Genomic DNA, 21,938 nt, shown 5'->3' with positions numbered 1-21,938 from the left:
TGTTGTGGCCCGACCACTCTAAAGTCCTGCCATTTCTGGACGAACTCAAGAAGAAGGTCTGCGGCCAGACGTAAAGACACGATGAAGCAGCCCCCGCTTGCTGCTACTATTCGGTCTGTCGTACTGATATGCGTCACATCGACAAATATCAGTGTTGGCAATACCACACGTGACCTTGCGTTCGAGCTCGGCTTCCCAGCCGTAGAGATCATCAGGTGACTGAAGTGTGTCGTACGAGCCCCGTGCACCAGGTCCTACAACAGAGACTGGAGTAGTACCAAAGTCGACTTCGTCGTCGACTGATGCATCAAGAAAACTGGACAGATCGGTAAACGATGCGAACGACGAAGGTATCTCGGCAACCTTGACCTCGTCCCTATCAGGGTCTTCTAGTAGTATCCCAACTTCTGTTTCGGTATCCGTGTCGAGCTCCAAAGCTAAAGGCGAGATCGGACCAGACCCTGAAAGACATGGCGATGGCGCGAGATACTTTGACGCGATGGTATTGGACGGTATGGACGATTCCAATAATATATTTGGGTCGTCATGTTCGACCCCCGGCACCTTCAAGTGTCTTGGTGCTGGATTGCGATGCCGTGTCCTCAAACTTTTGCGGACCAACGGCCTTGTATAAGAGTAAGTGCCCCCGGCTTTTGCGGCTACACCATCTAATGTACCCCTCTCAAGTGCATGCGAATATCCACAGGCCCCTGGGGCCGTGCTGATTGGTATTCTTGACCCAGGGTGCGGGTCTTCCCAGGATGGTCTCGAAAATTCCTGAGACTCACCATGAGGAGACGAACTTGCCGGGGGAATATATGCGCTGTAAGAAGTAACATTGAATGGTGTAACCTGTGCTTCCTATAAGGAAGCTGGTCCAGAGCGGGTTGAGGACAGTGGTTCTGGCGCCGCACTTGTGGGCATGTTTGTTGGCTGAGAGTGACGCGTCGCCCGGTGCTTTCTGCCTATGCCTAGGCGAGCACCCATCCTCTTCCAGCTGTTTCCCGTAAGCGCCCGATGCAGGTTGTTAGGGGAAGTGAATGTGAAGTCCGAGGTAGGTGGCGTGGTTGGGGGTGTCATGGGCTCTGTGCCTGGTGTTGTGTTTGGGCTGCTGCTATCGTCGGCAACGAGATCGACCTCCATGTGTTCGGAACCCAGGCCTGATCCTGAAGCAGAACCACCAGAGCCAGAGTTGGAACGGTTGGCAACTGGACTGCTGCGACCGAGGAGGAGTGGAAGAAAGCTTGTTTTTGGTGATTGCGATCCCTCCTCAGCGGAGGAATGGATCAAATCTCTGGGTATACGAAGTCGCGATCTGCTCTTTCTCTCGCCAACAACCTCTTGTCCATGAGCTTCAGATTGTACAACAGATTGGAGGAATGGATACAAGAGCGAGTCGGTCATCAATTCGAGTACGATGCTGACTGCCTCCTCCAGCTCGGATGGTTGTGGTACGGACGAGTCGGAACATTCGAGCTGTAGCAGACGGTCCCGGACGGGAGCGGGCAGGTTAACCTCTCGGGGGCTGTACGGCATTATGTACGCCTGCATGATCCTTTGCCACGTATCGCAAACGCTCTCATCCTCGGACTGTAGCTCGTGTTCTTGGTTCATGAAGTGATCCTCATAGGCTTTCCGGTAGCGGTCTGCTTCCACGAGGAATTCGAGTGTTTCCAGACAATGATTTTGTGACAAATATGCAGTAAATGCGCTGAGCGTCCACGGCGGTGGAGCGGTGTTGGACAGAATTTCGCCCAATGATGGAAGTCTGGCTCCGGGTGACGATGTGCGAGGAATCGCCAGACTACCTGGCCGTGATCGAGACATGGCCGTCTCTGTGTCCCAGTCTCCGTAGATCGACGAAGGTGGTGTAATTTCTTTCGGAGAAGGGGTCAAATATGTTGGTGAGTTACCGCGCAATCTGTTCCTGCCCATGCTTTCAAAAATTCAAGACTACCCAAGCGGGTGGTGAGCAAAAATGCCTGATGGACAGAGAAGCAGACAGGAGACGTCCTGCGATTGCAAATCCGTCCCGACTAAAGCTATTGCTCCATTCAATGGCAATGTAAATCCCCGCAAAGTCTTGCGAAGACGAGTTAGAACAGCAGATCGTGGGTCAAGATAGTGCTACTTCTTCTTGGTTCTTTTCCCCGGCAAATCAGTGTATACCTGAGTATTATGGAATCCCAGAAGCTAGAGCACGGGACTTGGCGATCTTCAAGACACTAGAGCAGAAATCGACGGTATCCCGCGGGTCGTCTCTGCAAGTTGTCAGGGTCCAAGCGTGATCAGATGGGCTCTGTGTTGGTGAAGCCCGTTGAGTCGACCACGGAGGGAGAAATTTTTGAAAGGGAATCAACGTGATTCACGAAGACGGTGTTGGAATAATATGAAGCCAGAATACGTGACGCAAAGATGTAGATCCCGTCGAAGATGCCGTAACGATGGCGAGGTCCTTCCAACGATAGCCAAACAACAAATCGATGCGGGGGTATTCCGCAAGATTAGCAATCTACCGGGACAATTGTACCGGAACAGTCGAGGACGGGCTGGCCAAGAAATAGAGTTTCGCTTTTGGCGGCAGGGTGCGAGGTGGTGCCAGATAGGCTTTGGTGCTAGACGCTGCAGAGGTTGCAAGACAGTAATCGGCTGGCGGCAAATAGGATGCTTGCTTGCGGCCTGGTATGTGTGAAAGTTTCTAGTCTCGTCCTCTCGCTCTCTCTGAAACCCGGTAAATGTGGGTGGTTTTGGATGGAATAAGAAGCAGGTAAAGTGAGTGAGAAGAAAGCAACAAAGGCAGTTTTAGCAGAAGAGGAAGATAGTTCTTTTTTTTTTTTCTCTCCCCCTTGGACCAGCCAGCCGCGTCTTCGTCGCCAAGGTGGACAAGGACTAAAGGAGTCAGAACCCAGAGAACCGGGCAGATGGTATGATTAGGCAAGTTCGCGGTAAATCAGCACAACGAGCGGGCCGGTCGTGCAATCTGGTGACGAAGGTGGAGTGTCGTCAGCGTTAGTTGGACAAGAAGTCACTTGTGGGTGTTGGACCAGCTACACAACGATCTAAGCAAGCGTCGCAAGTTCCGTAGGCTGGTGCAATGCCTTAGTTAGCTCAGCAACCAGCGAGCGACCACGAACGATGGTAGTTGGGGTGGTGGGGGCGGCTGTAGAGCGGACTTTTATTCCAAGAGATCTAGGCACGAGATGCTAATCGTGATGGAGGTTCGGTTGGTTTGTTGTTGTAAGGTGGATTGGGGTTGGCTTGCCCGGTAGTTTTCCTGGGAACAAATTCGCGACCACGACGCTCCTCTGCAGTAGTCGGATGGAGTACGTATGTATGTGTAAGTAATGTAAGTAGGTTAAAAAAAAAATACGTGGTAATAGTAGTAGTAGTAGAAAGAGGGATAGTAGTACTACTATGTATGTTGTATGTCGGTTGATCGTTTTCGTGCAGGACGGGGAAGGACTTGATACAAATGAGATGCAGCCGACACTTGATTAGACCGCTGCACTCTGCTGCAGGCAGGAGACAGGCAGGCAGGGTGCGTGAGAGGTCTTGGGTTGAAGAAGGGGAGGGGGGGAAAAGAGGCAGAGACGCCCGGGATGGGAGTATCTAAGGTAGGTAGATATTGGTGAACATGGACATGCCCTGGCCGGAGGTTCCATCCAACACCCCAGTCGCACTGTAGGGTACTTGATCGCTTGGAGGACCGAGACTGGGGCAGGGGCCTGACGGGGGGCCTGGCAGGGGCTGGGTGACTACCGCGGGTGGGTATGGGTCGGGTGCAGGGATAAGCCACTCGTACTGCCGTACAGTGTGGTAGAAGTTCGAGTATAGTTGAACGAACGGTCAAGACAAAGTATCTTTTCCCTCTGCCTCTCTTCTGCCCATGCCAGGGGAAGAAGAAGAAAAAAAATTGCAATTCCCATTCTTTGGCATCGGCTTCGGCTTCGGCCGCCCGTAGTCAGTCAGTGTGTCAATCACTAGATATTTTATCATGTTGCAATGTAATGTAGTATGTGTTTCTGTTTCCTGTGTGTCTCGCTGTTGATGCCATATACATTGACTAGCGGCTCTTCTACATTTACCATGTACGCTTCATAAAGCATTCTTTTGCGCATCATGGCATCCATTTGATACGCTGGATATTCCTGAATGCAAAAGAAGGTTTTCAAGGCTCTGTTCCATACTTCGCTTACCAACAAGGAAGTACCCAAGTGCTGAGCTGAGGTGACTTGCCCAACAAGGCCCCCTCCCTTTTTTCCTTCTCGTGCCACGACTGCCAATCATCAGAACCTTCTTGTTCTTGCAGGAGGATAGGAGACAATGAGAAAAAGGACTTTTCAGCAGGATGCTTCTGGAATGGGTACAGAATGTTCCTCACAGCCAGCAGCAGGCTTCCGCACGGTCTTTGTCGGACAACCCCAAGCCTGGGAACGGGAAACAAGGAGGCTGCCTGTGCCATCATGCCAGCTGCGGTACATGCGATTGGGGCTCTTCCCAGTGCATTTTGACGAAACCAGGCAGAGATGATCATTGTGGCGCGACGCTAGAAAGGCACTAGAAGAATGGGAGAGACAACCCTGAACCAATCATATGACACATACGACTGGGGCTTTGAAGAGATTGACGCCTTATTACTCCCTTTTCAGCTAGAGAGAAAGACCTTCTAGACACGGACCCCACCCTTCTGTTGCCCCCTTTGCTGAGGCCCGATTAAAGCAGCGAGGGCGGATCCAAAGAAGAAAAATGGCCACTGGGCTGGCTCATAGTCAGTCATACCGTCCATAGTGTAGACTAGGGTAAACGTACGGATACTTGGTAGGCGGGGCGTACAGGATGGATATGTAAGCAACAGTCAGGTAGAAAAAGAAGCACCTGATGCCGCTGACGGGACAGTCAAAGAAAGAGCAGCCAAAGGCGGCCACTGGCGGGGTATTATTCGAGGTCATAGTACCTACGTACATGCCGACCCTCACAGGGGGCCCCCCTCCCTAGCTGGAGTTGGGTAGTGTAGTGTACAGGTATGGTAGGTCGACACCAATAGAGGCTGGCCGTCGCCTTCGAGAACAAGCACAAGCACGCCACTAGCTTGCCGGTTGCTGTCATCGCCTACGCAATACCTACATCGCGTGCCTGTCCCTGATGTAATGCCTCCATCGTAAGGTTGGTGGGATACATAGTAGTGGTGTTGTACTGGGTAGGTAATTATGCACAACACCACGAGATGTCAGCAGAAAAGAATGGAATGGGACGCAGCTGCTTGACGATCATGAAGGTTTCAAAGTGTTTCTTTGTTTGCGCCCCGCCCTCTCCAGACACTCAGATCATATACGGGCCCTTTTCCTGCACACTATTATCAGGCCTCTGTCGGGCTTCTGGCTTCAGGCTTCACTGGTGACTGCGCTGTTCAACTCGTTTTCTGTCTGTGCTTTGCAACGGGGGCCCAGCTCAGGCCAGATCGGCTCGGGATACGGAGCGTTGCGATACTCTATTACGTGAAGCACCACTTGCTGCTCCTCGCGATTACGTTGACTATCCGAGATCCGTTTGGGCAGTGCGCTCTATTGTTTGTTCGTTTAAAGTTCCAATGTTGCCCATGACCGACGGCTTCCTGACAAAAACCCGCCCGCCGCTCCTCCGGGGCACGCCTATTTTGCATCCCCGAGCGTTCTCGTACCTCCCTTTTTTTTTCTGCCTCCCTTCATTGCCAAAAATGCATCCAGACTGCCAAAAGACCACGAGTGTCCAGTCGATAGTCTGCGAGAGGGAAACTCCTGCATCAGACACTTCCCTTTTTCGTAGCTTGGGTACGGAGTAGATGCGCAAAGAAATGAGGGCGGACCACACCTCCAGGCGCACGCCATGATTTATCCGCAGAATGCCACCTTCCTAACTCACTCATATTCCGCGCCCACTCGAAGCAGACCTCGGCATGCAGTCTTGTGTGTTCACGTAGCGAATCTCACCAGTGTGCGACCACAGCTTACCTACGTATATCCAGCATTTATCTAGATACTAGTATTCATTCCCCGTTGTTTTAAACCTCGCCAAGGCTATAAGGGGGGAACCATTTGTGACAGGGCTCCATAGCCATACCGTCGCCGCTCTTCAGCAAAGGCCGATGTCGCCACTGCACAGCATAACAGAAGCCGCTGGGATTAACAGTCCTACACGAATTTATGCTCAATATGTCTAGGCAAAATGAAGATCCATACATGGCTGTGCGTTGACCAAAATGAATGTGGTGTTCTTGCTGGATCCGTCACACGAAACGCATTCGGTATCAATTGTTGCGCCCCATATGTGCCATTGTCGATCAATGTCTTAGTATCGGCAGTTGTGACTTTTGACAGGTACGCACGGATGGGCGAGAAATGTCGCGACTGGCCTAACAGGAAAATCGAATAGCGACAACACCACCTTTGCACAGGTTGCGTATACGACATTGCTTTTAGTTCCTCGCTGTTCTTACCGTCGCATGTCAAAAAGGGTGCCGTGTACCCAGGTACTGTCTGGAGATATGTATGCTTTCTCCGTTTCTAAAGCATCAGATTGGCCAGAGCCGCAAATTGCATCATAAGACATAAGCGCTACTCCCAGGTCAAAGGATGCTAAAGTAGGATCGATCACAAGCCAGTCTGACCAACATTCGTCGCACATGCTGCGGCTGCTGCTGCTGCTGCTGCTAGTGTACTACCAACTACTGCTAAGAAGAGACAAAGATCAGCCTTGCGAGGAATGAATGCTATGCCACTGTGTACATCTATTCGGAGCAACAGTGTGAGTGTCGCAATTGTTGTATCTGAGAGGAGACAGGGGAAATCTCGGGCGTTTTTACTCTTCCAGACATGGACGACAGTATCAGACAACTTTAATTGGAGGCTTGCAATCATTCCTACCCGAATGGTAACTATAATGAACGAGCTATTCACAACGCTTGTGCTCATATCATGCCAAAACCTCGTGGCGCGTCCCAGTGATTGCTGCGAGCCGCACACATTCCATTCAATAAACGAGCTAGACATGACATCCATATTCAATAGACGCTGATGGTGGTCGTCACTCGCAGAAGGCTGAAGAGTACTAGGTGGAGCGAGGCGTTGAGCGAAGCCAGCCACAAGATTACCTCGTCGATTATGGAAATATCTGGCAATAAATTGAATCATGAAGTGCCTGATTCATGAAGAAACTCGAATCATACAAGACCATCCTCAGCAAGCAGACTTTCCCTCTCGCTTGAAAAACCCAGCCTACGTCCTCGACCGAACCTTAATCAGAGCCTAGGTGTACATTTTACGCATCTAATTCAGCATACGTGCGTACTTGCAATCTATTAGTGCTATCACTCTGCCGTATCTATGGGGTTTGCTTCAATGTTCTTTTGTCAGCATGCCTAGGTGATTGTCTCCATCCTCCTTACCTGGGCCTTCCTTATCCAGAGACATCGTCTACCCCCCCTCGCCCTCTCAGTTTGGATCGTCAACATCGATCGAAGCGCTGCGGAAAATTATTGAAGACTAAAACTGCGCCGGCTTCTCCCCACCGTTGGCCGGTTCATTGACCAGTCGCCCGGACGATCGATTTCTGAATGGAGATGCCGCTTTACTGGGCAGGTGTTTGCTCGGTAGTCGGTACTGGGTGGGAAAAGTACGTACTGGGTGCGCTGCGTAATGGGCTTATCCAAAGATGGAGTTGTTAAGCCATGTCGGGAATGGTTCTAGAAGACTTGTCGAAGGCCGACGACGGTTTCTAGAATTATTCCAGAAAAAGACTAGTCGGGCGCCGGACAAGATTGAGTTGCGTCCTTGCTGCATACCCGGCCTTGCCGACCCGACGAATTTCGTGGGCTTACTGAGAGCACCGCACCTCCATTTCAGCAAAAGGTGTGTTACTACTACAAACAAGCTCTGGGAACATTTCATAGTTTCCGTTTCCTGTCATTGTTATTGACGCCAACGGCTTGACCGTTGTTTCCTGCTCCATCCGACCAAGAAAAATTTCTACATTCCTTGCGCAACATACCATCGTCGCCAGGATGTCCGAGCCGGGATTGCGCTTTCCAGCGGCTGGCTGGCTGATTGATGGTACCTTAGGTACCTACTTCATTACCTAACCAACCTAAAAATTGAACCAAAACATGTGCCTAAAACGAAAACAACCCTTGGCCTGCGCCAAGATGCCAGCCAACGGCCGCTGGAGTTTTTTGGTTGCCCTCTACACTACGTACCTTTACCTCAACTGTCTGTCTCGTTGCATATCGGCTGACAGCAAGCAAAAGCAAGAGATAGACGCTGGGTCACCCCTTGGCGCGCGCCGGCCGCTGTTATGCGTTTGCCGCGTCTGAAACGATTGCATGCTCAGATTCTCTCCTCAGAACAGAGAGCTAGCTACTACCAGGCAATGAGTACCTAGCACCTTTGCAAGGTTGGTAGACAACGATCCATGTTTCACTGCATATGCTACCGCAAAGACACTGGTCATATGGAATGCTTTTTTCTGTGCAAAATTTTCCTCGGCCTGCTGTTCGGGCGTCAGCGCGCCTGAAGCAATTTTTCTTGGTTTGTTTCCATATTTTTTCTCTCTCTTCGGGTTGAAACATGACGACGCTATCGAATGTTGAAAGGTCCCTCATGACTACTGCTTCCCACCACCCAGCCACGGCAGCAAATCATAGCCGAAGATCTAGCGGGTAAGAATAGAAAAGGTCCCTCGGATGTGAGCGAAACGGAATACATGAGTCGAGTCGTGGGTACGATTCTGTGTACCGACTGAGCAACCCGAAAAGCCCTTGACTTGTTTCCTTCCTAGCTGGGTCCCTGCCTGGTTCCGCGGCCACGATTAAGCCAAAATAGCCCTCAGCCGAGGAGCTTGGACATTCCATTGTTGGTCTCCAAGTCTCCCTCCCAACCTGGAGCCCCAGCAAGCAGTCAAAACGGCTTTGCCGTAGGCCGGTTGTCGATCTTGTGTAGCCTCCAAGCCCAATACTGTCTAGGGTCGGTCATCAGCTCTGCTGCGCTGTCTATATTGTGGTAAACATGGCATAGGCGATCTTTTTGGGTCCTTCTACCACGGTGAAAACCTGACTACAGAGCACTACTCTGTACTACATACAACTCCTTGTCAAGCTTGCTGCTTGTTGTCTGTCCGACTCCAATTTGCCAGTATTCCGCCGCAGCGATCGATCGAGGCCTTTCGTGTCAAAATGCGAACAAATCAGAAGAGATCTGCGAGAGGCTCCATCTTCTCCGTTTATCATGGCTATTGCTAGCCAACCAGCAGTCCTATCCCCTGGGTAGTCTCAGCAAACCCGGCTATTTGGTGCATGGTCTAGAGTCCAGACCGTGATCTTCATGGGCCACAGCCTCATGTAACCTGGCAACTGCTAAGCTGGCATCAATTGTTCTCCCAAAGGAAAGAGAGAAAAAAAACTAATGGGTTCAACGTGTTATGTCGTTATTGTTGCTGCCGTCGTCGTTGTTGTTCTCTGCAATTTGCTGCCTCTTGACCCAGGAACCCAATCAGACGTCATAACAGCACACCTTCCCCTTCCGACTGGCAACCTAGAAGCATCTATTCGTACGCAACCCTGACTGACCCGACGCCGTCTTGCCAAAGAAAATTTTCCGACAGCCTTATTCAGGCCATGACTGACTGGCATTGTTTACCGCCAAGCAGGACACTACAACGTTCGACCGAGAAAGGCGTTTACTTTTCGTCTGCTTTTGTTTGGTCGTTTTTTCCAGGTCTCTTTTACCGCTGCATGAGACGGTTGCATACCTAACCGTCCCCACGGAGACACCTGCTGAATATGACGCAAATGCCGAGCTGACTCAAGCAGCTCCAGTCAAACAAACATCAGCGACTCAAAAAGAGAGAAAAAAATATTCTGGAGGTTGGCCTTTAGCCTCGCTGCCTTACTGATTGAGGCCCAGCTGAAAAAAGAAAGTCCCGATCAAATTATTGATGACTTGCTTGCGTTTGACCCGTCTCGCCCGTCCGCCCTATCTATCGTTTTCTGAGGGTTGCGGCATTAGCCCTCCCTCTCACATGAGTCCTGCATCAGCTGAAAAAAAGGGCCCGTCAACCCGTGGGTTGCGTGAGCTTGAGAGCTAGCAATGCGGCTCGATTCGCTTGACACCTAGTAGTCTCTGCCCTACATTCCCTGTGGCTGGCAACAGGGCTGGCTGGCTGGCTGTTGGGAAGGGCGCGCCGCGCCGTTGAGCGCCCTTTTCCTATATCGCTTCTCGGATCATGCACACTTTGCGCAAGATGGAAACTCTATCTCGCTGTGAATAGTTCGCTGTTTTTGTTTTGGTTTCCGGCCTCATCTGCCGTTGCCGGAGAGCATGCTTGGCCCTCGTCAAACGGCACACAAGCACGAGACTTAACTGAGCGAAGCGAGCAAGGGGACTGAGTGAGTACCCTCCACCAGGATGAGTCGTTGGAGCCACCAACAAGAGCGACAAAACGGCCTTGCGCTTGGTCTGCAGGAAACGCCAACAACTACCAACCGAGACGCTTTCCGCGACCCAAGTTTGAAGTTTATGTGGTCCGAGAATGCGCATTGGATTGTCTCGCGGTGATGTTTGCTAGCTGGTTGGATGATCCAGTTGAAATTGTCCCACGGCAGAGAGAGGGCAACGGCAAAACATCCCAACCCTGCAGGACACCCATAAAGCAACTGTCCAAGGGAAATGGCCAACGGATGCCGAGTATCCCCCATCTGGGCCAATCATGGTGGCCTGGTAAAGTCTTGACATAATCAATGCACCCCGTGTTGTAGCCAAGAGATGCTTTGGAAACGTCGTGCCGCTCCGGAAAGTCAAGATGAGGATTGCGCAAGTGGCCCATACATGAGAGCTTGACCCTTCACCAGCTGCCTAATCCGGCAACGAACAGAGGGCTGGACTCGTTTCTCTCTACCCTTCTCTACCCTCCGCCCATGCTTGCAAAGTCGCAATGGGGCAATAGATCTACGATGATCGCGCGCAAAAGAGGAACACCCCGCCGGGGGTTGTGATCTCGTGCATATGCAACCCTTTTTATTATAGAACCATAGCCCGGACTGGACTGTAACCCTCCCCAGTTGATCCCTCCAATACGCGACGCTGTCGTTGCAAACGCCAGAAATAAGGGACAAGGAGCCTCAAGCAATACCCTATATCTTAAAAAGTCGAACGGGTGGCGATCGATCCCACACGACCCAGATAGTCAAGCCAAGCAACAAAGCCAAGCATACCAAGAAGCTGAGCGCCTCGGGATATTGCAGAAGCGAGAGTTTACTCTACCTAGGTAGGCAGCCCGACTAGAACGACTTTGTTATGTACGTGGTCGGAGTTTCAAAGCTAGATTCTATAATGGGAATTAGGATTGCATTCGACTAGAGCTGGCAAGTAGTTTTCCCCAGGAACCCAGCCAGCCACATGCGAGCGCAAGAAGAAGAAAGAAAAAAAGGCCTACATAGTAGAGTCCTGTGTAAAGACAAGTTGCGCGATTCGGAACAAAAAGCTTACATTATCGGCCGTTGTCTTGATAATGATTAGTTTAATGTAAAAGTTCCTTGTGGAGGATATATGTTTTACTCTCCACGTGTTGCATCCTGTCCCCAGATAAAATCATCCGATGTACGATTCAACCAAGACACAATGCCAAGAATGCACATGCTATTTTCTTTTTCTTTTTGTGGCGTCAAAGATTTCAAACAAGAATGCATGCAGTGTTCGATTCGGTTAAAAAAGAACAGAAAAGAAAAAATACACTGGACCCACGAGCTTCTTGACCGTTGTGGTTATACTATGTAGACGCGCATATAGCCCTTGTCTCAGGGAAGCCTTCCCCGGAGGCGCGGGCCTAATGCTTGAATGCGTTGGTAAAAAAGCTACCCATGACGCGCATATACAAGAGGGGAAATCTGTTTGTACTGCTTGGCTACTTCCCACGTATGCAGCCTGTGACTTGGTGACAGACTACAGTCTCTTTGTTCTTTTCGATTCACCGGTGCTCCTTTCGCGAGGGGGCGCCAAGGTTCTTCTATGCACGTTTGGGTTGTTCGTTGCAGAAAGTCAAAAACAAAGTCTTGTTACCTGCCATTGCCTACCACTGTCTTGTCTTTTTTATTACCGTTACAGCCGGGACGGCGGCTACTCGGCTTCAAAGTCTATTTTGTGTGTAATTATCGCGATCCCCCCTCAGAGGAAACTAGGTTTGTACTTTTTCTTCGCCATGTTTTCTTTGTGCCTCCCCTTCGTGGAGGGCTACCCTTTTACGCATCTTTTGGGTATAATCGTATGATTTCACTACTAATGCCAAGCCAAGCAAAAGAGTCAAGTTTGGGCAACTTGATCGCTGAACGCGAGACGGGAACAAGATTGAGCCAGCCGTTTTTGCCGTGAGCTCGTTACGGGGAAGCGCCATCTTGTCATCATACGTCCCCTCGTGTTTTTTTCCCCTCCAGATGTCTTGGCCAAAAAAAAAAAAAGCGATACCATTCGGCTTCTGACGGCTTTCTAGCACTAATTCTTCCCTTTCTTGTGTCTTTCCCATGGGGAAAAGAAAAACACAGGGCCCACGTGTCGAAGAATAAGGAAACCACTAATCAGACTTTGTCATCTCGGGTTTAGCAGGGGAAGAAAAAACTGCATCATGCATGGTAGTTTCGTTTTGTCCTGCCGCCCACTAAGGGGTATAGAAAAGGCAAATGACTTGTGGAATGTCTCAGTTTTGCGGGCCATGGATAAGGTAGTCTGCTGTATTTTTCGAAAGCGAGGGAGCGTTTGCGCCGTCCCTCCACCATATGCCAGATTTGTCGGGGCGCCAGCAACGGTAGACGCCTCGGTGGCAAAGGGGTCACTGATACGAGGTTGGTTGGTTGTGTAGAGAGAGAGAGAGGCATTTCCAGGCACATGCTATCCGTGTATTATGTGACTATTGATGCACAAGGCGAGGCATGGAAGAGCGAATCGAAAGCGTTTCATCAGCATGTGAACTTTGAACAATCTAATCGATCATGGCGATTGTTTTGTCATCTACACTTGACAGAGGAGCTGTCCCAGGCTTGACTGAGTCAACGTAGATGTCCTTTTTGATGAATAGAAATCAAACATGGTCGAAAGCGTCGGCATGCCGATGAGCCTTGGATGAGCCCAGGACGAGCTCAGGATAATACTTGCATTTTGCGCACCCGTTGAGCTTATGGTCTGATCTTGGTTATAGATGGCGTGTGCTTTTACGTTTGGTCTTGGTATAACGACTCCTCATTAGGTATGTTGGCTGTAATGCCATCATGTAAAGTGATTAAATGTTCGAATGTTTAAATGCTCCTTCTTTATTCAAGGCAAATCGATGGAAGCTGAGACCATCGTGTCCCAGCGTGTATATGTATTTCGAAAATTCAACAAAACGTACTGATCATGTACCCTCGTACAACTATGCTACCCTGAACTCCAATGACCAAGAAATGATAGCGAATGCTGGGTATTTAATTAATTGCTTCATAACAAGACCCCCAAACTCTTGTCTTCTAAACATCCTTCCAGGCCCCAAGTCGTGTACTGTAAGATATATGTCGTCTACTCATCCCCAAGCACGGCATCAAGGTTTCCAAGCATCGTCTTGACCGTAATGGTCGAGGCGCCTCCGCTCTTGCCCTTGTAGGCCGACAGTGTGCTTCCAGGCCAGCCCCCGCCTGATTTTGTGACTCGGACGTCTTTGCCCGTGACCGAGAGCGAACCGCTAGTCGTGTCGGCGTGAATGTCGCCGATCCACGACTGCGGGTACCGGAGACCAATGTTGGCGCTGGTGGACTTGTGTATCGCCTGGAGGCAGTTGAAGTCGGGGGTGGCCGCGGCGCTGCTTTTGGAGCCAAACCAGACCGGCTCCAAGATGCGTACTGCTGTTGTGCCGCTGGTTGTTACCGTCTCCAGTTGCGCCGGTTGAGAGGGCGATAATACACTAGAATCGAGCACAGGTAAAAGGTCGACAGCAATGTCGCTCGCAGTACTCTTCAAATCAATGCCTCTTCCGAATGCCAAGGCGCAATGTATTCCGCCAGATGTTGACTTGACGTCGACCAGATAGTCGCGGATTGGGATTTTCTTCAGTTCGTGAATGGGCTCATTGGCGTGAATAGTGCCAGATACGGAGCTCAGTGACAGCACTGCCGGCTTTGGGTCAGACTCTAGCACTGGCTTTGGCGTGATGCTCGCCATAATGTTGCCCGACGTGGTATGAATGCCCAGCATGTCATAGAGCGGCCAGTTCCCATTAATGCTGCCAGTGGTGCTGTACAGCTCAATGATTCTCGAGTCGAATACGTACGAGTCTGGGGCCGGGACAAATGTAAAGTCGGGAGCATCCGCCTTCACACCGCTGGGAGAATCATACGTCTTTGGCTTCGTCAATCCAGACGCAACCTCGCCAAGCGTTGAGGAAAACTTGGTCATCTCGGAAATCCGAATGGACAGGTCGTCGAGGGTGAGAATGTCTAGATGAACCGTACCCACGGCTAGCTGCTGCAACTCGGCATCTTGCGGCACCCAGATCGTGGCTAGGATTTCCAGACAAGGACCTTCTTCCGTGTTATCGGATATGCGCCTCTTTGGTACGTGGAGGCCCATCTCCTGCTCCTCCTCGTTGATGTAGCTGTCAAGTCGAAGTAGATCATCGTTTGTGATAAGCTCAACGACGACTCGAGGGATGCCTCCATCATCGAGCTTTCTGAGGTTGACCTGGCCTCCAACTCGAACATTCATATTACCAGAGTGGGTAGTCACCCCTTGGACAAATGTAAGGTTCTTGTCCTTGGTGAACTTTACGGCCACTATGAAATCTCGAGTTAGTATGAGGGCGTCAAGATAGTAGGCAGTGATACAAGGTAGATGGTTCTCTCCTCTGATATGACGACATGGAATTGACACGCACTTATCTGGTCAGGGAAACGATATTTGGCGTCGTGACAGTATGTTGATCGTAAGGGTTCTTTGGCCGGTGACCCTGGCTGGGCCGGATTAGAAGGATCCGCCGGTGATGATGGCTCTGACGGTGGTGTATTGTCCTCCTCTGGTAATGTCGGTCGTATGGTCTTTCCCTTCATTGACTCCTTTGTCAGCAAGATGATCCATGTCTCATTGATATGAGCAGCAACTCACCGAGTCACCCCTCACGGCTTTATATCCACTGATTAAGAAGCCAAACGTTACTGCCAACAAAACGAGCGCGAACAGAGCTAGCTTCCAATTGAACCAGGGGAACCTCCTCCTGATGCGCCTGCTCCAGCGTGGTGAGTATACTGGCTCTTCTCCAGGCTCGCCCATGCTCTCGGGGTCCCTCCCGAGGAGGCGTTCATTCTCGATGCCCATGTTTGGTGGAGGAGTAGTAGTTGGTGAAGTTGGTGAGATGGAACCGTAATTGGTGGTCTGGTTAGTCTCTCTACTGGGCGACAGTGGTGTGGTGGCTGTATGGGAAGGTGTATAAGCCGGCGGCGCCTCAGAATATAGAGAGAGGGTACGTCCCGGGGCAGGGGACGGTCTATACTGCTGCCTAGATGTGGACGCAGGATGTGACGTCGACGACGACGATGGCGCATACGACGTAGGCGGCGTGTGGATTGGTGGTATGTTGTTGTACGTGGAGTCGGAGCGGGTGGATGGCGCCGACCTCTGCAGTTGCGATTCAATGAAATCTCTAGCCGACAGGGCCTGAGGTTGCGAGTCGCCGCGAGCAGTACTATTTAAGAGAGATTCTTGCCTTGCCTGCAAAGCCTTGGCCTCGTTCTTGTTCGTCTCTACGTCTGAGTCCCGGACGGTGGGGTCAGGGACCATCACATTTGGGACGTTGCGGGCGGCGACATTGGACGAGACGCCTGAGGCAAAGTAACCATCTGAGGGCGACAACTCGTCCGCGTAATCATCATCATTGTCATTATCATTAGTAGCAGTGGTATTCTGCCCTGTGCCCTCTGTGAAGTACAGATCGTCAGAGGAAGGGGAGGCGGGCATGATTTGGCGATTGAAACGGGCTTGGCGGGGTTGAAACTATCGCCAAGAGGAGCTGGGAGCTACGCGAAACAGACTCGCCCAGTCTTACCGCAATGGTGAGGTGAATCAAAAATCCCTGACTCTGTCCAATTGAAAACCGACGGCAGTTTGAAATGGATGGGCCTGGGAGAACAGAAAGAAGGAGAGAAACGTCTGCGCTCAACAAAGCTACAGAGCAGCGGCAGCAACTTCAAAATGGTGGATTGAAGTGCAGTAGTAGAAAATGCACCATCGGGAGCAGATAATTTCATTTCGCGCAATCAATCGTCAGATCACCCGCCGACGACGGCCAAGGGGTCTTCGGCTGGCTGACGTCTTCTTGCTCCCCCCTCCCATGCTGCAGACCGATATCTGGGATTGGTATCACCGCGCCGAGAAGCAACAAGTCGTAAGCTCTCTCTAAAGGACTTTCCAGGCAGACACATTTGCACCTCTGCGATACTTGAGACGCCTGCAATGGCGCAGTGTAAAGTCAGGTACCTCATGAGCGGGGCGGCGAGGGTCAAGTCAATTGGGTTTTCGCAAAGGGCGACCCGAAGCTGAGGTACTAGATGCGAAATAGGAAGCTCGTTATCGTCGACGGCATTCCCATTGGTTGTACTGCTAAGCAAAGGGTCTGGGGATGTCGCGATTGCGGGGATGGGGGTGAGACCGACTATACTGCATTGGTCTTTTTTTGCCAATCTGCTGGAAGACACCACATCAACTTTGACGGCCGCTGCTTATCTCTCACCTTAATTGGACGACGACAAGACGCACCAAGCAAAGGTAATGAGTTTGCCATGTCCAACCACACAATCTGATGGCTACTGCTGTGTTCTGTATTCTGTATTCCTTAAATGACAGCCTAGAATTTCATGTAGGATGGCGTATACTGATGGCGTATACTACTCCAGAATGACTACTACCTCCTCGCATAGTGCTTCTAGATGTTCTCGTATGCAAAAGCGACAATCAGGCAACAATATTTTCCAATTACCATCTCAAGACTTTTCCTAATCTGTCTTCTACATATCATAGTATACGCATAGCGCAAACCTTGTTTGGCAGTTGTACATTCCATAATCTTAGTGCCAAGCATCGTTGCTATCTGTTTTCTGTTTTCGCAAGCGACCAGCTTTGACTTGACTCTTTGCTCTTAAGATCAGTTGTTCCTTAATGTATTTGCCCCCCAAAGAAGAAAAAGAAAAGTGTCTCTACTGCTTTTCAAAGTAAAGAACAAATGTTTTCACAATCAGGATGCCCCTGAGTTTTGCATACTCATGACAAGCCTCACAAATTTCCAATGCATTCAAGTTGTGCATCTTATTCGCACCAAGAAGACAAGTGTAAGCAATATCAGCGATTGCTTTCGGTTGAAAAAAAAGTCTACCATTTATCAATCAAATATATTATAACAATTGGTCAGAGATTGTTATTTGATGACTGTAAGAGCATTGATTGCCCATGCTATTATCTCATCTTCTGGTCATGGCAAACCTGACCCATCGGAGTATATAAATCTCTCCCATCCGGCAACCTTTGACACGAAGCTGAATCGATAGCTATAAGACATTAAATCAACTTCCTACTTTCAGAAAATCGTCTGCCATCACTTCGCGGAATGAAATGCGTCCATATAACCTATGCGTGCACTGTCCTCACCTCGACAATGACACAAAGCTGTCGACAAGACCCGAAGACAGAACTCAGCGCCTCTTTTGTTCGACGGTAATAGTCATTGCACTTTTAACAAATGCATATGAATTTCGCTCCTGTCTCCCCCGTGCTCTTAGCCACGGAAAACGACTTGGATGAAGTGAATGGCAGAGCCCCAGAACAATACTGTTCAGTGCGACGCACATTATAACCACTTCCAGCAAGGCACCGAGGAATGTGCTACATTCGAAAAAGAGGTTTGCACGTAGACCTCGTGCCGCCTTGATTCAGCGGAAGATGACAACAGATGCGCTGGAGGCTGAAAGGGACAACCTACAGGTCCAAATCCGACAATTGCGAGACCAACATGAGCTCGAAAAGGGAAATATACAAGTCTAGATACAGGAATTGCAAGATCCGGCTTTCCGGCTATGGGACGAACCTAAGGTCTCTCGTGACGAGGGAGTCAGTAAAACCGCAGACGCCTACGAGATGGTACGTGAGTGGATTTGCATGGGATCTCACTCATAAGGCTGATCCCATGAGCTTCAATTTTGAAGGCTCTTGTTTCCTCTCTTCTTTTTCTTGACAATTGTATTGATATTTCCGGCTTTGACTATTCCTCAAATCGAGCCTACACCGTTGAATCCATGCAATACGTTCTCTACAACCATCTTGATCATAACATGCACTACTTCGGTCTGACTCTCTGAGGGCAAAAACTTTGTCCACCCCGGCGAGACCTCTTCCAGGATTCGCGCGGTCGGAAGGCGCAGAGTTGAGAGCTGTACGAAAACTGCTTGTACAACATATACCGCCTACTTGGGTTGATCCTGAGAAGAAATTCGAGCTCTTGAAATAAAGGTCCCTGGATTTGATGAATTTTGTTTCCCGGCAAGGTCAACGACGGAGGAACGCTCAGAACTGGCCTTTCCCGTCAACGAGCGCCACATCTCCGCTCTAATGGTGACCATGGGACACATGGCAACGAGGGCCTCTTTGGATGGTTTATACATTCAAGACATTGAGTGAGGGACCGTATGCCGCAAGCACTAGCTCTGTCATCTGCCTTCTTTGACGCCAAAGATGACGGCAATCAAGTAAGACTCAATGGTTTCGTGCAAGACTTTCTCGGCTGTCAGAGACTTTACTTTGGAAGAAGATATATGGAAGGCGCAATGCGAATTTAGCGATTGATTTTGCCTATAAAAAATTCCACAGAGATTTTGATCTCTCAAAGTTGATCAGAAGACCAAGCTTTCTATGCGGATTTGGCAATGATAGTCCGAGTAGCCCCAATGGTATAAGTAACAACTAGACTCCCGCGAGAGTAAACAGGTCGATTGCAACTCACAACTGCTGTCTCTCCGGTCCTGATCCCAATGTGTCATAAATCATGTAAATATAGTCAAGTAGACCTACTCTCGCTTGCGGCCCGCATCTCACCGCTGTCTAATCGAGATGATGGCAGCACCCAAGTCCTTGGTAAACACGACTCGAGGCCGGTTACTATTATTATTATTGGCTATGCTCCACCTCACGAACTCCGGATGGCAGTGACCGCGCAGCATTGCCTCGGCGGCGGCAAACGCCGGCAAGAGGGCCGAGGGGTGCGTCGTCTGCTCGACGGCCTGGATGCACGCCGTCCGGTCCTGGTGCGTGAGATTGAGCTGCCGCTCGCCGCCGGTGAAGATGTACTGGCGCACGATCTGAAAGATTTCGTCGCGGAAAGGCTGCGCCACATCCTTTGGCGGTGGGGAACACGCTGTCTCGACCGCTTCCTCCTGCTTGTGGTCACCGTCGTCTTGCTCCTTTTCCATGTTAATGCTCTCGGTCCGGGGCGACAAGACCCGGGGCCACGAGAAATTGGTCAAGGTCGAGTCGCCCCGGCTGCGCAGAGAGTCCTTGCCGGCGGCGGCGTCGGCCTCCTTGCCCTTGGGACTCTTTTCCAGAATGGCAAAGATGCGGTTGAACCGCTCCATGTTCTCGGGAAAGCTCCTGGTGCGCGCGTGTGTCTTGCGCTTGGCCGTGTCATCCTCGCGGTTGTGGCGCCACTGCGGCGACAGCTCGCGCTGGTCTGGTGATAGCTTGCACCATCGCTCCACGTAATTGCAATACCAGAGGAAAAACTGAAGACATTCGGCGCCGTGTTCGACTTGGAGCAGGTAGTCCATGAAGTCGTTGAGGGAACGTGGCTAAGCTTTAGATTAGTCTCTTGTTTCCTTCTCGTTCAAGAGTTGCCATGGGGTAAAATGTCGAGGCAGAAAATGCGATATATGCTTACCGGTAACGTGACATTCTTAATAATCTCCTCAAATGATAACTGCTCTGGGATTGTCTTTCTATTCTTCTCGGCCGCTTCCAGGTAGGATGCGCAAAGCGACTCATCCAGCTCCGGCCTGATGCGGCCGCGGCCATGGTGATCGACTCGTCGGCAGAAGAAAATGGACATGGTGCGACGACGAGAAGAAAACTGCGACGATATGTGACCTTTTTCCAGAGAAAAGGAGACACGGCGCCTATTAGGCGACTATCAAGTCCTGTGGATGGGGGGTTGTGCGCACTGACTTGTCTTAATAATAAAACAAAACGAGATCGATCAAGCATGTGCCTACCCGTGAACGAGGGAAGGAGTGTAGTGCATGGCAACAGATAGCTCGATATACCGAGAGGGGCAGGTTTTGACACCACCTTCTTGGGGGAAGAAGCACAAATGTGAAAGTGCAAGCTTCTTGGTCACGGCGAGACTGCATTGAGATTGGCACAGCCTCCCCAATCATGAATGATGGACGTTTCCACATCCGTGCAGACATGCCGCTCTAGCCCACCCATAGAAATAACACGTCTGCTGGCTGTTAGGTCTGCAATTGAAACTGTTCAAGGTCTACGTACCAATGATATTAGAGACCGCACGAGAATAAGAGAGAAAGGGAGAGAGAGGGATACACCGCGGAGTTTGGTCTCAACTCGTCTGATGTTGTGGTCACGAGGTGGTGAATCTCGAGCAGATCTCCGACAAGATGTCCAGAGGAGCGGAGGGAGGACGACGCCATGTCACACATCAGCGAGTGGGTTAAAGATACATGCTGTTACTGTTTTTTCTGTTGTTGATTATGAAAAGAGAAGGCAGAAGGGGGCTATATGCTGCAACTTTTATGATCTGCACCAGGAAGTAGAGCGTCTCATCAGCATCACCGCGTGGCAGGCGTGTCTATGCGAGGAGAACCAGGACGGTTGCCCTCGGCCGGGTGAGAATGCTTGAGTAGCATCAGCCGTGTGCGAAGCCAAGGATGAGTCAATACCATCGTGTTCTTATTCTTCTCAAAAGATTGAATGTCGCAAACATGCTAGCTGACCCAAGTGGTCGTCTGCATGCATTGTAAGGAACAAAAGGTGGGTAGGCAGGTAATGTGTGCGCCGACCACATCACCCACAGGTGAGTGAGGTCCGAGTTTCAGTCTCACCGATGCCTGGTGGAATACCGACCAGATAAGAGGATCTGGACCGAGTTTCATGCATCTACGGACTGTGGTGGCTCTTCTGGGAAACCATTTGGTGTAGAAAAAGGGCTTTGGAGGCTGGCTGGTGCTACTCCTTGAACAAGTTTTGGATTTCTCGGTAACTCAAGGTTGGCAAATCAGTCTAGTTTCTTGGTTCTAACGGATCCCGCATCAAAGATTTCCTGGTATCTTGAGCCGCTTTACGGATCTCTGGGTTGAAACTGTATAGGAACACTAGAGTAAGTGTGGGGGTGACCAAGGTACCAACCGCCGACCAGTATTGGGTCGTCCCGCACCATGTATAGTATTAAGGTTCATCTTGGCGTCATTGTATACTTTTGCATTTCACATTTTATACTTTTTGTCCCAATAAAGACAGAACCAAACTTTACGTTCGATATACTGCAAAACCAAATTTCCTAATTCGTCCGTCCCATCTTGATTTTCTGCCCCAAATCCAGCCATTATTCCATAAGCCATCTGATCTTTCTCCCCTCTCTGCCTCAAAAGGACACATCAATTCCAACTATGAGGCGCTGGTTAAGTGAAGCCCCTACGAGGTTACATCGTTCCAAATCAAACTCATCCGCACTTACCGATCGTCGTGGTGCATGAATGGAATGCAGGTAGCCAAGGGATGTCTACCCTGGTTGAGGGTCGCAGAAAGGATCTGCGTGTCACTGTCGCAAACCGCCTGCAATGCATGCAACCAAGAAAGAATTCTGAAACCGCGTCTCGCTGCTCGGCGCGCGCTTCCTGTATAAGT

General features: G+C 50.4%; 4 protein-coding genes across 4 annotated transcripts; all 4 read right to left on the bottom strand.

Moving 5' to 3' along the window:
* Positions 1-45: 45 nt before the first annotated feature.
* PFICI_08968 (uncharacterized protein) lies at positions 46-548 on the bottom strand (the record flags this gene model as incomplete). The annotated part of the gene is made up of 2 exons (XM_007837549.1): positions 46-461; positions 491-548. 2 exons carry the CDS (start codon positions 546-548, stop codon positions 46-48), a joined length of 474 nt encoding a protein of 157 aa, XP_007835740.1.
* A 313-nt stretch (positions 549-861) lies between these two features.
* PFICI_08967 (uncharacterized protein) lies at positions 862-1,935 on the bottom strand (the record flags this gene model as incomplete). Its single annotated transcript, XM_007837548.1, has 1 exon — positions 862-1,935. The coding sequence occupies one exon, from the start codon at positions 1,933-1,935 to the stop codon at positions 862-864; it is 1,074 nt and encodes a 357-aa protein (XP_007835739.1).
* An 11,633-nt stretch (positions 1,936-13,568) lies between these two features.
* Positions 13,569-15,995, bottom strand: PFICI_08966 (uncharacterized protein; the record flags this gene model as incomplete). Its single annotated transcript, XM_007837547.1, has 3 exons — positions 13,569-14,818; positions 14,920-15,085; positions 15,147-15,995. 3 exons carry the CDS (start codon positions 15,993-15,995, stop codon positions 13,569-13,571), a joined length of 2,265 nt encoding a protein of 754 aa, XP_007835738.1.
* A 3,119-nt stretch (positions 15,996-19,114) lies between these two features.
* Positions 19,115-20,124, bottom strand: PFICI_08965 (uncharacterized protein; the record flags this gene model as incomplete). The annotated part of the gene is made up of 2 exons (XM_007837546.1): positions 19,115-19,867; positions 19,957-20,124. 2 exons carry the CDS (start codon positions 20,122-20,124, stop codon positions 19,115-19,117), a joined length of 921 nt encoding a protein of 306 aa, XP_007835737.1.
* Positions 20,125-21,938: the final 1,814 nt, after the last annotated feature.

This window comes from Pestalotiopsis fici (genome assembly GCF_000516985.1).
Source record: "Pestalotiopsis fici W106-1 unplaced genomic scaffold PFICI_Scf_6, whole genome shotgun sequence".
Lineage (NCBI taxonomy): Eukaryota > Fungi > Ascomycota > Sordariomycetes > Amphisphaeriales > Sporocadaceae > Pestalotiopsis > Pestalotiopsis fici.
This window is presented reverse-complemented; position numbering and strand designations above follow the sequence as displayed.